This window comes from Mastacembelus armatus, chromosome 20, assembly GCF_900324485.2.
Source record: "Mastacembelus armatus chromosome 20, fMasArm1.2, whole genome shotgun sequence".
Taxonomy (NCBI): domain Eukaryota; kingdom Metazoa; phylum Chordata; class Actinopteri; order Synbranchiformes; family Mastacembelidae; genus Mastacembelus; species Mastacembelus armatus.
In genome coordinates, this window is record NC_046652.1 from 17,018,721 (window position 1) to 17,041,947 (window position 23,227).

General features: G+C 43.0%; 1 protein-coding gene across 1 annotated transcript; it reads left to right on the top strand.

Annotated features, from left to right (window-relative positions):
- The first annotated feature begins 242 nt into the window (after positions 1-242).
- On the top strand, positions 243-22,780 carry mkxa (mohawk homeobox a). The gene is made up of 7 exons (XM_026292605.2): positions 243-344; positions 1,172-1,457; positions 3,083-3,242; positions 5,240-5,393; positions 9,955-10,314; positions 20,171-20,204; positions 20,319-22,780. Exons 2-7 carry the CDS (start codon positions 1,282-1,284, stop codon positions 20,518-20,520), a joined length of 1,086 nt encoding a protein of 361 aa, XP_026148390.1. The 5' UTR covers positions 243-344; positions 1,172-1,281; the 3' UTR covers positions 20,521-22,780.
- The last annotated feature ends 447 nt before the right edge of the window (positions 22,781-23,227 follow it).

The following is a 23,227-nucleotide window of genomic DNA, read 5'->3' on the forward strand; positions in this document are numbered from 1 at the left end:
CCAGGGAGGTTTTTAAACTGGACCTTAGTGATTTAGACAGCCTACTTTCTGCAACGTGATGCCTCCGTGCTCTTACTGCCTGTGTTGGCCGCGGCCCCAGAACCGGCTTAAAACATCAGCAGTATGTTCGCAGACTAAGGCTCCGTACTGGGAAACATGAGCAGGGTGACATATTCAGAGTCCGGGGCTCTGGGGCGCAGGCCGCTGGATATAGCGGAGGAGGGGACGGTCCGTGCGGTTTGAGCTCAGAATCTCGGATCGGGAACATGTGAGCAGGGAATGGGCGACTGGAAACAGGATTATTGTTCTGCACCACAGAGAGACACGGGAGGGTCCCGGGACAGGTAACCGAGCGACGCACTTTTGCGCACGGATTATTGTTTGCGCAACGGAGCGATGATTTGAGTTTGGTAGTTTACAGCCTGCCCAGATTATTATGTGCTGGTGCAGCGAATAAACCCATTTAAACCTGTTTACCAGACTTTGAATGGACCGGACTCGGGTCAGGGGCCAGGACGCAGCTTGTGGCTTTAGTACATCAACCCAAATGCAGGACTGTAAATGTGTTTAGTTTATTTCACTGAGAAATGAGCAGTTAATCAATGAGTCCAACCCGTTTAGCTTCTGTCTGAACCTGCGGGATCGTTTGTGTTAAAGGAAAAAAAAAAACTCGGAGTTTATTTGGCGACATTTGCGCTTCAGAAGAGAAAGAACAGAAATAAACAGTAAAATACATGAGCGCGTCTTTATATTTACTTTATTACTGCAACTTTACATATTGCAGCGCATGTTATTGCGCATTAGACAAAATGTCATTCAAGTTAATTGATCCCTAATATTTAGTCTGTTAATGTCCGCGCTTATTTCAATTGTTTAAAAAAAAAAAAAAACAAGTTTGTAGTTTGTTCATTTTCAGACACATCATTTATGAATCGGATGTTTCCACAGAAAATTATCGCATGTTCCGCCTTAAATGAGATGGATTCATTGTCTGAATCTCATTAGAAACACCCGAGTGACCGAGATCACAGTAAACACTTTCTGTTGATGTTGTGGTATTAAAATCATTCTTCTTATCCTCACTGGTCAAAGGTCATGTTTAGGGTCACAGCCACATTAACATTAAGTAGTTTTATGCATCTTCAGTAAAATATTCCTAATTATTTCACAGGAGTGACACCGGGACAGATCTGAGGAGTTTTTTTTATTTCATTTTTATTTTTATTTTTAATTTAATTTAATTTTGAGCACCGGAGAAGTCGGAGGACTCTCAGGCCAAAGATGAACACCATTATGTTTAACAAGCTGACCAGCCAGGTCCTGTTTGAGGAGAAGGCAAAGGAAGTGGAAATGAGCAGCAGAAACTATCTGGAGGTTATTGATGGGCAGCATCCAGACCTCCTCTCCAGCAACCAGACCATCAGAGACAGCCAGGCTCTCAAACACAGGAGGAGCGGGTATGTGGATCCTTCTGCTGTTGTGGTTTCTACTAACAGGTTCGCTTGTTGGCGTCCCAGAAGCCTCATGGGCCGTTAACTGATGAGGAATATCTGTGTTTCATGGTTCAGCACTAGTGAGCACAGTGAGCAAGTTTTAATTCCTTCTCCCAGACCTCTGTAGACTGTACAAAGACAGGCTCGTGGTCTTGCGTGAGTCTGTAATGCAGAATTAACCCTTAACATTTTGAACCAACTGTGACTAATAACTAATATTTCCATGATTTATACACAGATACAATATGTTGTTCATGGGTGGAAACTAGAATTATTTCTACTTTACATTTGGAGGCTGTTAAATTAATTGAGGGAGTTATTTAATGCAACGTGACCATCATTCAGATACAGCTGCTTAAAATGAAGAGTCTCCATCTGTATCGCATAACAAAATCCATCCTTCAGCTTTCTGTGTGGTCTACTCAATCACACAAGGCTTTTGAAAAAAATACACTTTCTCTATTTTTCTGTGGCAGAGGGCGGGTGTGAGAAAATATCAAGTCCGGATAATGTTTTTTTTTGTCTATTTTGAATGTTAATCGGGCACATGTGAGGCACAACTGACGGACCTTAGCAGCATCTCTGAGGCAGAACATTCAGTTTAACAGGTAGAAGACCCTGAGCTAGTGAACCCTAAGGTGACGTCTCTAGGAAGAAGGTTTTAAAGAGAGGTGTGTGTGTTTGAGCGTCTCAAGCTTAAGCTCCAGACGTGGAGTAAAACAGCCTTTAGGATGTTCATACCAATCCAGATTACAAGGAAAATATTTGTAGAACATGAACCTCAGGCAGACTTGAGGTCAGGCTAAAATATGTTACATCTGCAGTCAGCGGAGCTTTTTGGTGAGATAAAGGGAGAAGCAGAGCGTAGCACCACACTGACATCTACAGGTTCAGAAACCTGGAGCCACAGGTACGACTGAATCCTGCTTCAGACCTACCTCAGGGCAAAGTGCTTCAATATCACTGCTTTTTTCATGTTTTATGTTATTTTGTTGTTGCTTTGTTTTTATTTTGTCAGTCTGGTGCTTTGACCTTACCGAGGCTTCCAGCCCAGTTCCATTTCTGTCCACTTCTCTGGCTGTGAAATGTTAATCTGGCAGAAATGTGTGTCTGAGCCACATGTTTTTGTTTGTTTCATTTGAGACGTGTCGGTGGTTTGTGGGATGTGCAGTGAAAACTGAATGTGAGTCTCTTTCTCTCTGTGTTATAGCATCTTTTAGTTTAATTGCTTTGGCTGAGGAGATTGTATTGTATGTCCATGTTATATGTCGTGACTCACTGTGCAACTGCATAGCATTTCTTGGTTCTTACCAAACACACAACATAATGTATATTTTATGCAGATGCAGCCTGTAACTCAAACTGTATAGATTTTGAATATTTGTGTGATATTTAGTTCAAAAAGTGGAGAAATAAAATGGTAAAAATGTAAAAATCAGGAACAAAAGAAAAACAAATAGGCTCATATTAAACAGGTAAAATTCAATGTGTAGTTTTAACTCATGGAGTGTTTAGGTTTCTGTCTGCATGTACTGTCATATACATGTACCGTAGTTCACTGACCAGGACTCTACCTGTTTCCTTCGTAGGGGTCGTCTCAGCACTGGCAAAGTGCGACACAAGCGCCAGGCGCTGCAGGACATGGCGCGGCCCCTCAAGCAGTGGCTCTACAAGCACAGAGATAACCCCTACCCCACCAAGACCGAGAAAATCCTGCTGGCCCTGGGTTCACAGATGACCCTGGTTCAGGTTAGTAGTCAGAAAAGCTGGATTTGGGAGCCTGTTAATAAAAAGTGTCCTTACATGCTAAGTTGGGAAACACAGTTGGTGTGAACATGTGTGATATTCAGCTTAGTCATAAATAACTGACTCCTGTAACACACAGTCTCTACATGGTAACTTATATTGCAGTTTCAACCAAAAAGCCATTTTGTTTTATTGGTCTAATTTAATTTAAATACTTTACAGAGGCCTGGGGTGTTAAATCTATTTGTAAAGAAAAAGTATGGCACATCTCGTGACTCCTGATATTTATATTCAGACCTTTTCAGTGTCGCAATCCACATTTTGGAAAACCCTTTGGGGTCTGTACTTTCACGTCTATTGTCTACTTTCTTAAAATTCCTTAGTTTCCACATCTGTCGATTCAGTTTTAATGTCACGATTTTGTGAAAAAGTAACTACAGTGATAATTAACATTTAGATTCTCATATGTCGGTAGTTCCAATATTTGTGCCTGGGCCTAGTTAATATGGTCGTGCTCTTTAGACCCTTTATGTTATTCAGAATTTCTTTAGAAATAAAAAACATGGATTTCTTTCTTATTCTTGTGTTTCTCTTAAATTCCTCATAGTTTTTTTTATCATTTATTTATTTAGCTGAAGAGCCCAACAAAGATTTGGGCCCTCACTTTGGGCCCCACTGAGCTACAGTAGCTCTAGTTATAAACACAGATTTTTGATGATAAATAATTTTTCTTACTGTTTTTCTTCTTTCCTAAATGATCGCTGATTTTTATTACTGTCCTTTAATTTTCTGTTTAGATTTTCTGTTGACTGTCAACTAATCAGTTGAACATGAAATGGTGAAATTATCATAGTTAAGTAATTTATCAAGTAAAATGTCTAATGTTTGTGAGAACTTGTTGCTGTTTTTCTGTTTTTAGTCTTTGGAAATGGCTTAAAATATTTTCTGATTAATTACATGTCACCTCAGCTTTTTTGTTTTGTTTTTTACTGTTCTAGACTAAATAATTAATTATTATTATTATTATTATTATTATTAATTATTATTCATTATTTCCTGCTAACACTCATGTGGCACCAGGCAAAGAATCTAAAATCTTATTTTTGCAAAGCAGTCCTTTTTTTTTTTCCATGTCAGTGTTAGGAAAAGTTTATTCTAATAAGCTGGTGCCATCCCTCCGTCACTACTCAAATCCCTCTGTGTGTCTTCATGCCATCTCCTCTGCAGTTCATACAGTGCAGACAGGCCACAGCTGGAGGAGCTGCTTTGGCTGCTGTGTCCCCCTTTTAGAAGCCTGGAAGGTGTTATCTGGATAAAACCTCTTTCCTTTTTTACTCTCAATGCACTTCTCTACTAGTCCTCATTAGTGAGCCATCCCTCGTCTCACCTCATTTCCCCTTTTGGACAAGAAACACGCGTTAAATCCGTCCTCTCCCCTCTTGTGCCACAGCTCAACATGACGGGATGCGAGTTGTAGTTAACAAGAAGCACAATACTGAGCCTGCATCGGAGGAAAAAGTATTCCCTGTCCCACCCTTTTCATAAGCCACTTGAAATCTATTAAGCATGAAAAGTTTTTCTAGTATAACATCTTATAGTTGAACTTCCCAGTGAAAGCAACAGCAGCACCTCACCTCTTTTTTTTTTATTGCGTATTGAAGGCAGCGTTTGCTGGAGGAGCCTCACACCTCACCAGATACATGAGACTCACTGTGAGACTCCCTGGTTGCCCAGAGTTTGCAGGGTGTTAAATGGTTCTGCATGGTGTTGATACAGAAAAGATGCGTGCCAGGGTGTCTGTCTGTCTGGAGCATCTGGGATGTTTCTTACAGCTCTGCTTCAGAGACCTGCTCTGCAACCTGACCCCGAGCAGACGTTTTCACTGAGGATAACCTTTGTTTTGCTGTGGATGTGGAGGCGTTTTGAATCAAAACAACAGCATGTGTTTCTTTTTGCTCCGTGTTTTCATTTCCTTCTATTCCTTTCTCCTTTCCTTTCAGGTGTCTAACTGGTTCGCTAATGCCAGGAGGCGACTGAAGAACACGGTGAGGCAGCCGGACCTGAGCTGGGCCCTCAGGATCAAGTTGTACAACAAATATGTTCAGGGAAACGCAGAGAGGCTCAGCATCAGCAGTGACGACAGCTGCTCAGAGGGTACGGCTCATCAGCACTATAGCTGACGCCTTTTCACTTTTCATGTTCCATTGCAAGTTCCAAGAGGTTGGTCCTGTAACTGTGTTTGTTTGACAGTATCTCAGCTCGACTATTAAAATGGGACCTGCCCTTTAGAGAACCTAAAGTAGGCGAAGATGCACTCCAGTTGCATCATGGGAGTGTCTTTTGACTCCTGCTGTAGGTTCCAAATCCAAACAGCCCAGCCCTTTGTTGCTTTGACTTTATATTTGTCTCCTGTCTCATTTTTAGGAAAGTGCACTATTAACTTACTTACCTCTTCGACCATAAGACAGACTGAGCTCCGTCTCTCTCTGTTTTTGCCTGTGACCCTGGACCAGCCAGTGTTTGTTCACATGCTCTTAATATTGTAATTTATCTTTCACATGGAAAAATAATGACCTTTTTTTTGTACAGTCAAACACACAACACAACGTTTAGAGCTCATTCCATCTTAATCGGTCACATACTCTGTTGTGAGGAATGATTGAAAACAAGCTTCTTGTGCCCCTGAAATCTAAACCTGTAATTATGACATGAAATACAAGAAACCAGCTCCTACTGTATCATCCTGAAGTGGACTGATACTATGCAGAGCCATGTTCTGGATGTATAAACGGCAAGTTTGTGACCCAGCCAAGAGACGCAGAGGCCGCGGGCTGCAGCACATTGTCATTAAGACACCCCGCTGAGCAACCTCTGTCTCCCAGCATGCAATTGAAAATGAGTAGCTCTGTGTCAGCCATGGATTTACAGCAAACACATGCTGATTCTGTTTTTCTGCTCAGTGACTGGACAAAAAAACCCTAAAAAAAATAATAATAAAAGACACTCACACAGTTAAAGAGTGAACAGAACGGAGGAATGCTGTGGTGTCAATGATCTCTAATTAAACATTTGAGGAGAGGCCAAGTGTGTGGCTCAGAGAGGAATGTGTGCGTGGTGTTTGCGTTGTGTCTGCCACAGGCCACTGTACAACCGGAGACTCTGTATATCTCCCTGACTCTTCTCCTGTCACCCTGTGGCTATGAAGGTACCACAGCCTGCTCCCACTTCTGACTCCGGCACTGAAAAGCCCTCCATTATATTTTCACGCCTTTACTTTTGTTCCAGAGGCCGTTTATGGGGCCAGACCTGACCCCACTGACCCAGTGTACATTCCTCTTACTGTCTAGATTGTTGTGGCGATTCCAAGAGAAAATGCAGTTTTCTGCAGTAAATCCGGAGCAAACATGCTGTCAGCGAGGCGTGAGAGGTGACATGATTTATTTAAAAAGGAGGCAGACCTGCTTGTCAAAGGGTTATAATGACAGGTCAGATTTTTTTTTTATTACTCATGTGGTTCCAGAGGAAATGCTGTAGTGCCTGCTGAACTCCACCTCAGCACAAGCGAAGCAGAGAAGGTCTGCTCCCTCCATGTGTTTCTGATATGTGGGAGGTATAATTTTAATTTGGCCCGAGCTGAGTCAAATGTCCAACATGCCCAAATTACAAAATTACAGTCTTGGCAGAGACAGTGTCTAGAGTGAACTTCTCCCTGATTTCCCCCCTGCCAGGGGATATCTGGTTTTTCAGAACTGTGTTTTAGTTCTCCTGCATTTCTTTCATCAGGTAGGGACTCGAGCTTTAATTCACTGGAGATGATCTGTTTCTTCAGTGGAGTAGAGGGGCAGTGTGTTGTTGATGGACAGGAAATCACCTACCATCTGTTATGGTTTGGCAGTGTGTCTTAAGTCTCAGCTGGGCCACAGGGCTCTTGAGGTGAGGCCAGGAGGACCAGGCTTAAAAATCACCTTGGTTTGGTACTTAGATTTAAGGGTGACTCAAAATAACCTGGCTCTGACACAGAAGTTAGAAAGTTGTTTAAGTCTTCTCTTATGAAAAGAGAGTGTTTAATTAAAAGAAACAAAGACTCATAGAAACTGTACAAGTATCACAATGAGCCTATAACCTACAAATAGTGTGATAGTGAGCATTTTACATTGTGAGTATGAAGATATACATACAATGAATGTTTATAGTGCCCACTTTTATCCATCCATCCATTATTTATACCCCCTTAGTCCTAACCAGGGTCCCAGGGATCTGCTGGAGCCTATCCCAGCTCTCTTTGGGTGAAAGGCAGGGGTCCACCCTGGACAGATCACCAGTCCATCACAGGTTTAATTATTTTAACTATTAAAATCTATTTTTAAAAGATCTTCTAATGCAACATGGACATGTCATCAGTGCTGTGATCTGGGGTCATCAGGAGTTATTTGGACTTAAAGCAACAGAGAGACTCAGCCAGGGGTTATCAGGCCCCAGTATGTGTCTAAGTGGCCTATGTCATCAGCCCTCCTGATCCAGAAGCATCGAGGGGTTTGTTCTGCTGCCTCTATGAGGTTACTGATGACTCTCCACCCCTGCAGTCCTTTAATACCAAGTAATTTGAAGGGTATGGATGGACTAACCAACTTCAGTGTGTACTTCCACCTGATGCTGCAGTGCCATGTTATACTTGGCCCTCTTTTTGTCAAAAACGCTCCATTCTTCCCAGGGGAAAATCAGTTCCAGAATATCTACCAACTTGAGCTATTCTGACATCAGGACTGGGGACTCTGGGGACACAGTGGGCGGGTTGACTGCCATGCCCACAAGGACAGGGTGAACAGGCTGTGAAGACTTATCAATGACTTAATAAGAAACATCATCCTGCCAAGAAATTTTGCATTCGACTCTAGGTGTCCCACTGCCTCATCCACACACACCATGGATCCTCAGACATCTTTATACTTTCTCATAGTATGTTCTCATGGTTGCTTCTGAGACTTGTACGTGCTGATGTCACCAGTCCATCCAGGGTGCTGTGCCACCTTGTGTCTGCCTCCTGTGGCCTTCTTTACTGGCCTGTCCTAACTTCACTGCCTTCTGTGTAAGGGAGACTCTGGTGTCTGCAAAATAGCAAAACAGTTAACCATGAACACCTTTCTCAGGCTAACGCAGCTGTATCTTGTCTTCCCATGCTCAGGTATCAGGGTTGACCAGCTTGGAACTGTGTGACCTTCCTTTTGGCGCAACATTAACCAGCAGGGGCAAATGGATTCTTGGCAGGATTAATCTAAGCCTTGACCTTCCTTGTCCATCAGTTTTAGCAAGTGCTGTCTTGGATGTTTAGTGTTACCTCAACCAGCTTTGGTGGTGTGTATTTTCCAGAACAATCCACATGACAAATAGGTGTCCTTGACTTTCCCATGGCCTTCCCATGCCTCTCAGACCAGCTGTGTGACAATTCACCCTGTTCTCTATTAAGCAGCCTGTAGGAACCGTCCAGAAGGTCTTGTATTCAACACTGTGAAGTGAGATGGCCCTGAATTGTTCTACAGAACTGTTCTCCTCCTTTGGAGCCCAGACACCCTCTGAAAATCTGCATTGCAAGATCATTTTCAGGATGGCTGAATCTTGTCTGATCTTCATCTCCTGGCAGTCTGGTCCTGGATCCCAAATCTTTCAGCCATGATGTTAACAATTATCTACATAGACAAGAGTCCTCCGTCTTCCCTAGAGCCTCTTGTATCTTATCAGATACTAAACCTGTGCATTGTGGTTTTCACTTTGACCCACCTCCCACCCCATCAAGCCACCTCATTTTAGCCAAGAGGATCTTAAGGCCATGGGAATTTTTACAGTCTGATTGGTATATTCTCACACCAGGACCATGTCAGTCCTGAGTGTGGTCTCTGATGATGTCTGGAAACCTGAGCTGCTTCCACCGGTCAACCCTCAGCTGCGAGGCCTGAGCAGTGGCCAGGAGCCTGCTTGATGTTTTCTGGCACAGTTTCTCTCTGGTCCTGCCAAATTTTATAGTTTGCTTGTCTGGTTGTTTCTGTTGGCTGTTAAAAGATCCCATGCAGTTGATGTTTGCTACTGCTCTAAGGACCAGGCCATGACGGCCATGATAGCACCTTTCCCCCAGCACCTTCAGACAGTAACTAAAAGATGCTGCTCATTCCTGGCCCAGTGGGAAGACTGCCATAAACCATAAACTCCTCTGTTAGGCTGCTGAAGGGGAGCTGTAGTTTGTTCTTCTTATATGAAATGAAACTAGTCAGGCATCATCAGAGGATCTTTGTTTCTTTTGTTTTGATGTTGACATTGGGACCTTGCAAAGAAGAACTTCCTAGTAACCTTCACTCTTTACCAGGGGCCTGGACTTATTTGGCTTGAAGTTTATCCTTACCCCCCAAAAAATACTCCTGGTTTTAATTGTATGAGGAAAAAATCTTGTTTTTTTAGGAATTCCTCATAAAATATACAAATGCACTTAAAAAAGCAGAAAACTGCATAAAAACTGTTTGTGTAGGTTTGTGGTATACGTATTTTTGAGTTACAAGTGAACCAAAAAGGTAGTGAAGAATAGAAATAGGAGGCCAAATGAAACAGCCTGAATGAGGAAAGTTACTAGGAAGGATTTCCTTTGCGTTGGAAGATATTTGTTTGCTTCTTAGGAAAAGAATCTGAAAATCTGAACCTTTTTTTCTAATTTTGCCCCTTGACGCCACAGATGGGGACAATCCTCAGAGGACACAGAGCAGCACAGAGGAGCTCAACACACCCATGTACCAGAGTGTCATCAAGAAGGAAGGCTCCTCCATGGTGGCCATGGCCATGGGTATGGGTGCAGGGCTGCGCTCGGCAGCCGAAGCCACCTCACTGGCTGATGAATACGTGTCGCCGCCCAAGTACAAGAGCAGCCTGTTGCACCGCTACCTGAATGACTCACTGCGCCATGTCATGGTGGCCAACGCCGTCCTGGACTCTCGCAAGAGGAACCACTCCGGCTCCTTCAGCTCCAACGAATACGATGAGGAGCTGCTCTCGCCATCCTCTTCTGAGGCTGAGGCGAACTTTGTATATCGGGCTGGTAAGGAGCCACATTTTTTGCATTCTTTCCCTTCAAGAGTCTCCGTCACACATACGACATCCTTAACTTCTGTTCTTTTTTTGTCCGCTCCATCTGCACATTTTGTTTTAATTACTGCGTTATTTCCAACTGTCTGCCTCTCTGCCTGTCTTCCTCCCGTCTCTGTATTTACACAGCTGCTGCCTATTACACTGTTTTCTCCCACCTTCCTATTTTCGTTTAATATGGGGTTTCTGTTGCTTAACGTGTTTCTTATGACTACTGAATCTGAGATGCTGTTGAGAGGACCTTAAAAATGTGCTGATAGATTTAAGCAAGCTCACACAGACCTTCACATATACGCTGCACTGGAACCCATGTGTTGAAGGAAATCCTCCGACGAGGCTTTAACAGGCCAGACACAACAAGGCCACGTGGAACACGCTCACTTTCAGATTACTGTTTGGCATGCTTTGGATCCTGCCGTGAGTTCCTGCTGAGAGAGCAGGGACAGGGAAAACAGGCTGTGTTTACGTGTTGGCGGACTGTGTCTGATACATGAAGGCATGTGATTCTGTTTTTAGATTTCTTAACACAAAATAACTGATGAGTCCTACCCTCCTCTCCACTTGTCTGAGCTGTGTATAGTCAAGGTCAGATCTGTCCCCAGAACACTGGGCCTTTGTTCAGACTGATATTCACGGTTGTGCTTTGTTTTGAGTATGGTCAGGGCCCACAGGGGGTGGATTTGAGCCTGTGGGGGGGGGAGTAATGGAGGTCACAGCGTTTTTGTGGAGACGAGCAGGTTTCATCGTGTTTCACACAACGCTGATGTTGTGGATAAATATGTTTCATATTATCTGAGAATGAAGGAAGGCTGTGTGTGCAGGCCTTCTATGAAATGCATCAGTGACTGTGACCGTTACAGTCCTCTTGACTGAAAAACCTAAAACCCTGTGACGTGAACAAATATCAGGCTGTAAAGCACCTGCTGAGATTAACAGATGGAGAAGGGGAAAAAAAAGAGATGAATAGACCAAATGAGACTTATAACTCCCCCTTTACTAGACTTTAATAAGAGAGATCCCCAAAAAAGGATCAGTTCACTTGGCTGGCCTGCTGTTTTTAATAGGCACTATTTTATCCATTTGATTAATATAATATCTTTGTGCTGACTCCTTCTTGGATTTCTCAGAGCCTGGCACTTTTACAAACGTGCTGCTCTTTTACATGCAAGAGCAGGTTTTGAATCCACACATGGAAAGTTCTCGATGGAAGGGTTGACTCATGGGATCAGGCACCTGCTGAGGGGCCTCCGATCTGATAGCACAGTTGAAAAAAACCAAACAAAGAAACGTCGAGAAAATTAAATTTTAATTTCATGTCTGATCGTAGTGACAGGGAGACAGACAAAGCAAATGAAAGAGGGAGACAGTTTTAAGCCTGAGTTTGCATCATCTATAGTCGATCTCTCCTGTGGGCTGGACGTCAAATATTTTTGCAGTGAACACATTCCTCTTTTTTTAAACATTTTTATTGTGTTTTCATAACAGGAGAGAAATGCTTCCCTGAGTAGCAGGTTTCATATAAATCTGTACTTGTGTCAGATATACCGGAGAAGAAAAGATTATAATAAATCAGATTTAAGCTCTTTGTATGTTCCTCCGAGCTTCTTTTTGACAATGACAAAATCTCTTACATTCTCAAACAGTAATGAGCAAAACATTTCACAAACGGTTGAGTCTTGGCAGATGTTTTTGCTGAATTCCTACCTGTGAAACAGCCCTGATTGGTCAAAGGAGAGTGGCGTGCCTGGCAACCTTCGTACTATTGGCTCAAAGTGAATTAATGGGCCAGTTGGCTGTTGTGCCGGCAGCCTGAGCCCACAGTGTTATCTGTGACTACAGAGGGCAGTCAGACGTGGCAGGAGATGGAGAGTGTAGATTTATCCCAGTGGAAAACTAAACTTGTGCTTACACACACACACATTTACTAATCACAGGCCTCATACCAGCACACACACACACACACAGACACACACACACACACACACATATATCCAGTACAAACACCCACATGCACACACCAACTGTCCAAAGCCTGTAGGGAATTTCATTGAATACAAGGACCAGTAGATTCCATCGCACATGCCAGGGCCTTCCTGCCAAATTGCCCTCTGATGGGATATTAAATGGCAGGAATCTGGCTGAATGTTTTTCTTCTTACTTTCTACCAGATTTTGCCCCATCCAATATCTTATAGATCATTATATGCAAAATAACTCAGAGATCTCGGTCCAGTACTTTAAACGAGGTCGGCCATGGTACATTTTCTTTATGGACATCCAGCTGAATGCCTGGCTTCTGTTGATGTGGACACGTATAGATGGTCTAAAGCAAAGTCACTGGTTGTCAATGATTACAGATTTTCTCTTTTGACAGTTATTGATTAAATTAATTTTTTTTTTTCTTTTTGATACACCAGATTAAATTAGCGAGTGTGACGGCTAAATGCTAACATGGACATGCTAACAAGATGCTGATTAGAAGGCAATGTTTATTTTCTCAGTTTAGAGATAAATAATTAGAATTAAAAAATCATAGGGTTGGATCTCTGGGCTCTTTCTCGAGGTAATAAAAAGGTAGAAATGATGGTTGTTCGTACTAAAATAAGATTTCTGCTGTGGCATTTACATCTTAACCCTTTGCTCCTCAAAGACAAACCCAGCTGTGATGACTTGTATAGGGCAGCACTGCTGAGTGATAGCGGCTGTTGTGTGTGAGTTAAGACTCCAGTGTCACGTTTGCTGACTGGTGAACAGTGGTGTAATTTACTGCAGGCCACAGAATAAAAGAAGAGACGGTGCTTGACATGGGGCTGCTCCGTGACAATGAAGAACTCAGACTGTGATGTACGAGGAATCCTCGTGGCTGAGGACACATGGGAAAGGTGAAAGGGAAGGCAGAGTCGAGGTTGTTGGGAACGACGTTCCACGACATCAGTTTTTGCAAAACCCGCTGGGTTGAGGTTGAGATTTAGTGTGTAAGGGATAAGAAAAGCAAAGGAGGTCGTCGTTCGATGCAGATCAGGAGCTGAGCAGAAGAAAATCAGTTAAAGTGAGTAGAGTTGGCCAGGTCTCAGTTTGTTGAGGGGATATTTTCAGAATCGGACTTATATTGAGGGATTTAGGTAAAGCCAATTATAAAAACCTCAGTGAATATAATGTTCATAGTTGTCTAACCGAGTGGTGGGTTACAGGTTTAAATATCTGCCTCTGAAAGTTCTACCACTCAGTGTTTCTCCAAAAACAATATCTCTGGATAATCCACTGCCAAATGTTTTGCCTGGGTCAGAGCATCTCGAGTATACTGACCTATGGTTTCCAAACATTTTATAGACTCTATCTTAATGAGTGTTTGACTTTACAGCAGTGTTGGGATATTAAGTGAACCCATACGAGGTCGTACTCCTCACTTAGCTCTCTGAGTTGACAGTATGGTTTTTATGTTTATTTCTTCTGTTTGAAAATGCAACGTTTTCTTAACGTTTGTGGTGAAACATTAAAAAAAAATGCTCTGAAACAAAAAAATATTGAAAGGTTGAAAAGTTAGTTTTCAATGTCGTGGCCACCACAAGTCAAACTTCAGCAACTGTCATTGTGTTTGATGGGCAGAGGTGATCTCCGGCAGAAATCCAAACCACATAGCACATGTTGAAAAGTTGTTCTGTGTTTTAGGTAAACGGACAAAACTGAAAGTCGGTTTATAGTGAGGGCTTGGGAAAGGGAAAGGGTAATGACTGGGTATTCAGTGGTGGTGCAGTACTATCGCAGTAGAAGTATCTACATGTGTTGGTGTGAGTGTCTTTCAAGCCTTTGTTAAACAAAACGTTTGTTCTGTGTTTTAGGTGAGAAAAAATACATTGCTTTCATATTTTATTGTTCATTATATGATGATTTAAGGGCTACACCTTTTTAGGAATTTATCATTTATATTGTCTGGATGTCTTTGGGCTGCAAACAGGGTCAGACTTGGTTAGTATTTGTACAGGAGACTGCACTGGGGTACCAGGAGCTGGAAGGACTGTCCCCGTAAAGACCTCGCTGCTGCAGGACGTCAGTGAAATGCCCTGCAATGGGCCCTGCTGCGTTAAGATGTCATCATGGTTCAGTGTCTCTATGGGCAGCAGTGATCCAGCATAGCTGGCCCTGCCACAACATACCAGATGCATGATTATAAAAACTTGTGTTTGGAAGGAAACTATTTTAGGTCACATTTTATTTTTTGAGTTGGGAGCAGGAGATAGATTTCATAAATTTACTTCTGTTTAACTTTGAACCAGGCCAATGATCTGAATGTAGCACAAGACACAGGAGTACCAGGATTTATCGTGGATTTACCGGTAAAATACACTTTTCATGGCAAAACTGCAAAAATAAGAGAAGTTTTACAGCTTTTGTTTGGTGAAACAATTTCTGCTGTTTTTTGGCTTCTATCTTTCTGATGCTTTGCTGTACCATGTTTTTACTCACATCTTCAGAGTCTGTGGAGTCTCTGCTTCATTTGAGGTGTATGTTGTGTGTTTTGTATAAAGTGTCGTAGCAGTAGAGCCGGAAATCTGGAGAGTGGGTTGACACTGCAGAGCCTTTGTCTATTAACAGCTATGTGGAGTTTGATATATAGTAATTCATTTTGTTTTCATTTTAGGCAGCACTGTAGATGAGTGGTTAGCACTGTTGCCTCACAGCAAGAAGGTTCCTGGTTTGAAACCCATCAGGGGCCTTTCTGTGTGGAGTCTGCATGTTCTCCCTGTGCTTGTGTGGGTTTTCTCCAGGTACTCTGGTTTCCTCCCACAGTCCAAAAACATGTATGTCAGGTTGATTGGTGACTCTAAATTGCCCATAGGAGTGAGTGTGAGTGTGTGAGGTTGTTTGTCTCTATGGGGCCCTGTGATGGACTGGTGACCTGTCCAGGGTGGACCCCTGCCTTTCACCCAAAGAGAGCTGGAATAGGCTCCAGCTGATCCCTGGGACCCTGGTTAGGACTAAGGGGGTCTAGATGATGGATGGATGGATGTATTTGTCAGTTGAGTTGTGTTTGGGACATGTAAAAAAGGTTCATATAGTTTTGTAGCTCCCCCCAACTGGGGGACGCTCGGGCTCAAAGGGTTCACCCCTGCAGTGATATTTCAGTGTCACATGTGGATTGGACACTTCATGTGCATGACACAATGGAGAATATTGTCGAATAGGTAACTACCTTAGAGAAACATACTCTAAAGCCAGTTTTTGCTGTCTGTGTCTACAATGTGGAGTCTTCAGTGACGTATGTGTGCATGTAGTGAAGTGTCCCTCAGGGTGTGGCCGGTCAAACGGTGGGAACGGCCGGGAGTTGGCAGAGGTGAGGTATAATCCTGGCATTAAGCTGTGGTGCAGCTTCATGCAAATGGAAAGGTGGATAAAACAGACAGAGAGTTAAGAAGAAAAAAATACTCTGATGGTAAACCTCTGTCACTGGAGGCTGGAATATTGGCTTCCAACCGCTAAACAGAGGCTGGGTGCGAGGCAAACACAGAAGACAGCATGCGAGACACTGTTCATTTTAGCCGTCATCCTGCGGAGAAGTGTTAACAGACAACCATCGGTGCAGACACTGTTTATACACAGCTCCCTAACATAGAACTGGAAGAGAGCAGAATAATGAACGTTTTTAAATCGTCAGCTCGGAAAGGCTTTTCAGACACACACACGCACACACACACACACACACACACACACAGCCGTGTTTCCATCACTTCAGGGCACATTGCACTGACTTACATTCATTTTTGGAGACTTACCCCAGCCTTAACTGAAAACCACTACTTGCCTCAGCCCAACCTTAAACCAAGTGATCGTTCTAAAAGTTAATAATTTACATTCTTGGACTTTAATTCATCCTATTGATGGTGAGTCCCCAAAATATAACTGTGTAATTGGATTTTTACCCACAGAATGAGTAATACTAGCCTCCACACCCTGACCACCACCCCACCTGACTCCACAGACACACAATCAGCTCGTCATATTCAGACAAACAGTGCCTCCATTTTAAAAACTAACCCGTGTCAAGAACAATAGACTTCCATTATGTTCCCACAAGATGGAGGCCAGCAGAAAATGGGGTGAGGTTTAATGAGAGAGCAGAGGTGTGACCTAGTGAGGACGTCGAACACACACACACACACACACACACACACACACACACACACACACAAAGAAATTCCCAAGAGTGTGACAGGCCACTTGAACCTACCACTGTGAAGAATTGCAACATAATGATGCACTGAGCGCAGTGCAAACATATCATTTGACCTCCAGTTCCCAAAAACGGATATTTTTGGGAACATGAAAACACTTACAATTCAAATAATGTTTACTTGTGGTTCCTGCTTTTCCTCCTAATGTGCATGTGTTTCTGGCACTGCTGCTCATTGTCACAGATGAACAGCAGGGCCAAAAACCTGTACAGCAGGTCTCCTCTGGATCAAAGCAGTGACAATACACTCATCTCTTCCTATGGTCATAAAATGTGGATTTGAAGTATGAGCCCTCTGATCCACGTTTGAATTTTCTTTTGTCATGATGCCTTCATGCGATTATCTCTTCATGGCAAATGTCAAACCATGATCTTTGCTGATGATGAGGCAGTTGGTTTCTTCTTTGTTTGTCCACGACATCTTGGCAGCCCACATGCACACAAATAAAGAAGACGCTCACCATGACAACATATTTACTTCTTCGTCGAGACGCTCTTCTCATTTTGGCTGATTTACGGGGGCCCTGATTACACTGTGTTTACTGGCACTCGTAAACACAATGACAACCTGGCAGTGTTTAAACATCTGAAACACTGTCATTATTTCTCCATCTAGCAAGAAGACATGGCAATACTCACTGCTGGATCTTAGCTATCTGCCCGGACCACAGCCGCACCAGTGTGTCATCTGTCGGGCAGACATGGGAAAGAAAGCAGCACTGAAAAAGAACTGCAATGGGTGGGATTTTTGAGCAGTAGCTTAGTATCTTGCTGGTTGTGTTAACATATGCATGCCTAATTTAATGGCTAATATTAGCATAGGAGCTAATTATTTAATATGAAAGTGATAAAAGTGCATTCTGGGCACACGGCGAGGGCGTTAAGAGTCACACAGTGTACTGTATGATATCTTTGGCTGATTAAGTGGAACTGAGAGTTTGATTTATTGGATTTATTGGAGCCTTAGTCTCAGATGTATTCACCATCTGTAGAGACAGAAAGATGAGAGTGAACTGGCTAAGAGGGGTAATATAAAAGAACTGAGGCCGAAGGATCCCTAACTTCATTCATAGATCCTTTTCACTGTTACTAAAAGGGATCTAGATTCCCAAAGACCGTAGCCTGCGCTGATGTCAAATAAAAGATGTGATTATTTGACTTTGCTGTTTATCCCTGAAGCGTTTTGACATTTTCTCTTAATAAAAATAAGTGATGCATGCGATCATATATCTGCTGATGGAATCGTTTGAATATGATCTTCCACCGTGATGCTGGTGTTGGCCTAGGTGATGTGTGTTCAGTGCAGGGTTATGAGTCATGACAGTAATGACGTAATGATCTATCCTCATCCTGAACTGTGTCACAGTACGCAGGTCAGTGGCAAGCAGATTGTCAAACCTTCAGCTCTACTCTATTTCTCATCAGGTGCCTAAAAGGAAATCGGCTTCGAACGTTTCCTTCAGCAGTTGTTTGGGTTGTCACGGATGTGACTCCAACTTTTGAGTGTTTCTCCATTGATGGACTATTTTTCATTCCTGACATAAACTCAACTGACCTTCTGCCCAGAGACATATATCATAACACGTGCCCCTACGTCTTGTTTTCTGTTTTCATTGGCTGTTAATAAATCCCTTACAGATAACGCATGGATCGGTTTAATGCTTATCCTAAGTCATCCTTAAACATAAAATTTATACGAGTGTGTTTACAGGTCTGCTTAATTCAGCCCAGCCCCTGGTTTGTGGAAAACAGGGCTTGTCTTGTTTATTGTTGTATGTTGCTAACAACAGCAGCAGATGGTAGTGATGATAGTTAACCGCCCTCCTCTGCAGTTGTCTTAACAGGTGTAACCTCACTCCGTCTCTAATTTATCAGCCCCTGCTTGTTTTGTTGATGCTAGTCATGTTTTTGCTCTCCCTCCATTACCCTGTGGTGATGTTAAGTGAGCAATATTTTTGGACTTCTAGCACAACGCCAGAAACCATCAGACTAGCTTTCCCCGTTGGCGGTCCATGAAACCCCACTGTCGGCGAAGCCCAAAGGCAACAGAAAAGTGAGTGTTGACTAGCAAAGTAGCAAAGCAAAGAAAGAAAAAGGCAGGGAAATAGAAAAAAGAAAATAATAAAAGGTCCTCTGTGATTTATTTGTGATTTTATTGGACCTGTGGCATTACACGTGCTTTAAGGAAAAAATCATTTCGATGGTTTAGACACATGGCTTTGGAAATAGAGGTTTTTTTTAAAGGATGATTTTAAAGCTGAGGCCTTGTCCAAGAGCGCTAGGGCTGAAATCCTGCAGGCGGCGACGGCTCGGGTCAGCTCTGCATCCATCCAAACCTTCTCCACCTGCTAGAAGCCTCCGAAAAACAGCGATTTGTATGTTCTGATTGCAGCATCTGGTCAGCTGCTGCCTCACACACACTGGAAACACTTAAAGCTGTGGGTGGAAAGACTTGCACACAGACCTTCACAGCCCTCAGTGACTTCACAAGACACAAGAAGAGATTTCTTCTTCGTGCTGTTTGTCTTTGATGCTGCTGTGATTGACCTTCTTTTTTTTTTTTTTTTTTGTCCTGCCGGGATCCAAACAAACTATACATGAGTAAACACTGAGCTAATATATATTGAGGGAACATAAACACATGAAAACACTACGACTACTATGTAATTACAACGCTGTGATCATGGAGACTGGTGCATATTTTTAATCAGGACCAATCTGCTCTAGAGTCCTGGTAACAATCAAGAGACGAGATGGAGACAGGAAGCGGAGAGGATGCCTTCAGAGCCGACGTGTGTCGACGTAATGTTCAGAATTTACGCTCTAATCTAAGAATAATAAAAAATAGGAGACATGTTGGATCTTTTTGTCAATCGAACACAGCTTTTGAACATTTAGAGGAACTGTTTATTCCTGGCGCAGCACAGAGTTACACTGGATTTAAAACATGTACTGTGAATAGATTTGCAGAGGTTTTGACTGTGACTGTGGCTGTTTGTGATGACGCTCAGCTCTGAACACAATGTCTTTGTTCAAGCCTGTCATCATAGTCCCACCTAGAGCTGGACCCGACACAGTAGACAGGTTCAGGGCTTTTTCAGGCGTGTTTTTCTCTCTGCACGCTGAAGTAAACACACTCGTTGCCCTAAAGAGAAGTGCAGTTAGCTTCCATTGTTTGATGATTTTGCCATTTATTGCTAATGTCTTACATGTGAGATAGAGATTGCTCCTATTTGAAGAAAAAACAAAAAAAAAGCGACTCTTATTGACTCACTTGCTGCTTTTCATTCCCATTCAAATATTTTATACTTTTTAAATCTAATTTCCTGAGACAACTCGATGGCGTCGCCTGGGGCCCATTTGTTTTCAAACAAAATATTAGAGAATGGAGCTTGTGAGTCATAAGAAACATCTTTATACTCAGATCCTGTTCGTCACCTCGTTTCTTGACGGCTTCTTGCAAATATGTTTACTTTTTTTTCAGCATCTAAATAAAAGAGAAAGTTATGATCAGCTGGACTTTACTAACCACTGACCCCAGGAAACTCCAAATTAACCTTGTTTTCTTGTTGCGATTTCAGAAACCACAGACAACGGATCGAGTACGTGTGACAAGTGAGTGGACTGTCTCTTTCCTTTGCAAACTGAGATCATCTTCCTGTTCGTTACGAGCTGAACCTGATCACTAACACGTTGCTTTCTGTTTTCTCAATGCGTGTGCATCATCAGCGGTCGTGTTGGTGCTGCGCAGAAGGAAAAGGTGAAGGGGAAAGATGAGACGTACTGGAAGGAGATCAATGCTGCCATGGCCCTGACTAACTTGGCGCAGGGGAAAGACACTGTGTCCGGGACCACCAGTTGCATCATCCAAAAGTCCTCCCATATAGCAGAGATCAAGACTGTTAAAGTGCCGCTAGTGCAGAAATATTAGCCATGATGTCGTTCTCCCTTCTCTCTATGCAAACCAACAAACCTTCCTGTTTCCTGTTTCAAGTTGCCAGAGGCCAAATAAACTTCCCCCGAAGTCAAAACAGAAATATTGTTGAAAATGGGGGATGTTTGAGGCAAAGGTGTGGAACATAACGAGGACTCTCCTTCCTCAACAGAGGCTTTGACTATGCTTTTCTTTGTTGGGTTAATGTGTGTTAGACAAGTGTTGGTGATGCTTTCACTGCAGTATTTCCTAAAAAAATATGCTTTTGTTATCTTAACTTATTTTTGATGAGTATGAGTTTCTTCTTTTTTATTCTACAAAATGTGTATTTTGCCAAAGTGCCTTTGTAACTTAGACGACTACGGTCAATGCGAAGTACAGGAACATTTCAGAGCCTCAGTGATATTCAGGATTTGTTCTGTGAATGAAAGTGCCCTGCAGCAGCCTGTGCCTTGAAGTCTGAATGAACTCAGCATGCAGATGAACTTAAATAGTATGCTCACACAACAGCCAGCCTTAATTCTTTGAAGGCATTGTTCCTGTTTAGACTGGTGTCTTCATTTTGACTGTAAACTGAACACTGTTTTGTCTCAGACGGCCTCTGGTCTCTGGCTCCGTCGGACTCGTAGCTCAGTTGTTCTAACAGCGGTTTGATAAGCAGCCAACATTCTCCACCTTGTCCACATCTTGGCCTTGAATTTCATTAAGCGGCGAAGGATTCCTTTCTTATCGTCGCTCTTAGTTGCTGAAACGTGCACAAACGCTCAGCTGGAATTAAATGAAGTCACGTTCTCCCCGCTCTGTGACGGTTCTGGATCCAAGGGGTTTAGTGCGGCGCGTTCATTCGAACAGAAGAATGCAATTACCTAAAAGGGATGTTTTTGCTTTGCATTATCAGTGTTTTACGTGCACGGTGTTGCCTTTTCACATTTGTGCTCAGAACACAATAGTCCAGACTGCATAAGAAACATCAGCAGCCTGCCCCCCCCCCCCTTCAGCCTTTTGAACCTCAACCCTCTCAGCTGTTTAGCATTACATTCAAATTGCTGTTTACAAGAAGCCAGAGGACAGACTCCTGAGATCCACTTTCTCCTTCTTGCTTCTCTTTGTCTGCAGAAATACGTTTCAGTATTATCTCTCTGGCACCCAAGGAAGTGTTTAATGTATCACTGTCACCCCATGTATGTGTGGTCATTTTGTTTTTGATCATGACATTATACTTGGCTTCTTTTGTCACCCCCCCCCCCCCAAAAAAATCTTTTTTTATATCTGCATATGGTGTAAACATTTGTTTAGTTCACAAACAGAGGAGAAGCTGATGTTCTCTCTCTCTCTTTTCAGACTTTTTCATTTTACGTATATTTGACGGTACTGTTTGTGTGTTTAGAAACCTTTTTGCCAACCCAGGCTTGTACTTATGGTCAAGGAGTTTTGGAAGGGACTGAAGCTGCACAGTCACTTTGTGACCTTGAATGTTCAAACTGCATTTAAAGTTCTTGGTTTTGAATCAGACGTGAACAAAGAAACACATGAAGAACTTAAAGATCAATTTGATTTGACATAGAGATGATAAAAAAAAATGTAATGAAGTGACTCTCACTTGCTAATCCCCAGGGATTATTTCCACATGGGCTATCTCCACACCTGATCCAGACTGGGTAGCTGTGTGGTAGTGCCGAGTCCAATCCCTGTGTTTCTAAACGCAGCTCTGAGACTCTGGACCACACAGACCTCACATGGTACCTGCTTTCTAAGAGGAGACGCAGGAAGAGACCAAAGCTTCAGTGACTGTAAAGCAGCTTTGTTGTTCCTACCTGCAGTCGCTCCCCAACAATGACACTATGAGTCCTAACAAAGGGGTTTCTGCAGCCAGGACTTTGGTGCTGTACATGTGTTTCTCCAGCAAAAACCCTGCTTTTTAAATCCATGCTGACGAATGGAAAGCAACAGTCTATAAATTATTAATACAGACTATGTAAACATAAAACTGAGGGTGAGCGTAATCTGTTTTTTATTAAGTTATACAAATTGGGATCCTTTTGTTTATTTTGATAGAGACTGGATTTTCAATCCAATGACTAAATGGACATCTCTCTCCTTTTTATGGTCCAATTTTCTCTCATGTGATATTTCTTTTATAAAAACAGTTGTTCTTGTACCAAGCAATGAATAAACCTCTAAATGACATGAAATTCACCTCATGTTGGATCTTTTTCTTAATCTTCACAAGCTTTTTCTGCTTTATTTGAAGTGAGGTGTTTTTGTTCTCGCCTGGAGCAAGTTTTTCTTTGTACCCCGGATTATGGGTTAGGGGCAAGGGCAGCCCAGATGCTGTCCATCACCTCAACCCTCCACTCCTTATTGGGCAAATACAAGACTTTCCTGGTCCCCCTACAGTCTGTCAAAGGTGTTTGCACCCCTCTAATCACATTTGGGACTCCCCAGTCCCCTTTGCCGGTCTCCCAGTCTCCTCCACCGGCCTCCCAGTCTGCTCTGTCAGCCTCCCAGTCTCCTCTGCTGGCTCCCCAGTGTCATCCGCCGGTGTCCCAGTCCCTGCTGCCTGTCTCTGAGTCACCCCTGGCTTTAACACCGGCAGAGGCTTGGGCCGCTTGGCAGGAGCTGAAGGCTCAAGCTTGCCAGTCAGTCCGCCTGTGTGATGTTGTCCATGCCCGCTGCTAATGACACTCCTGCTGCCTGACGACAC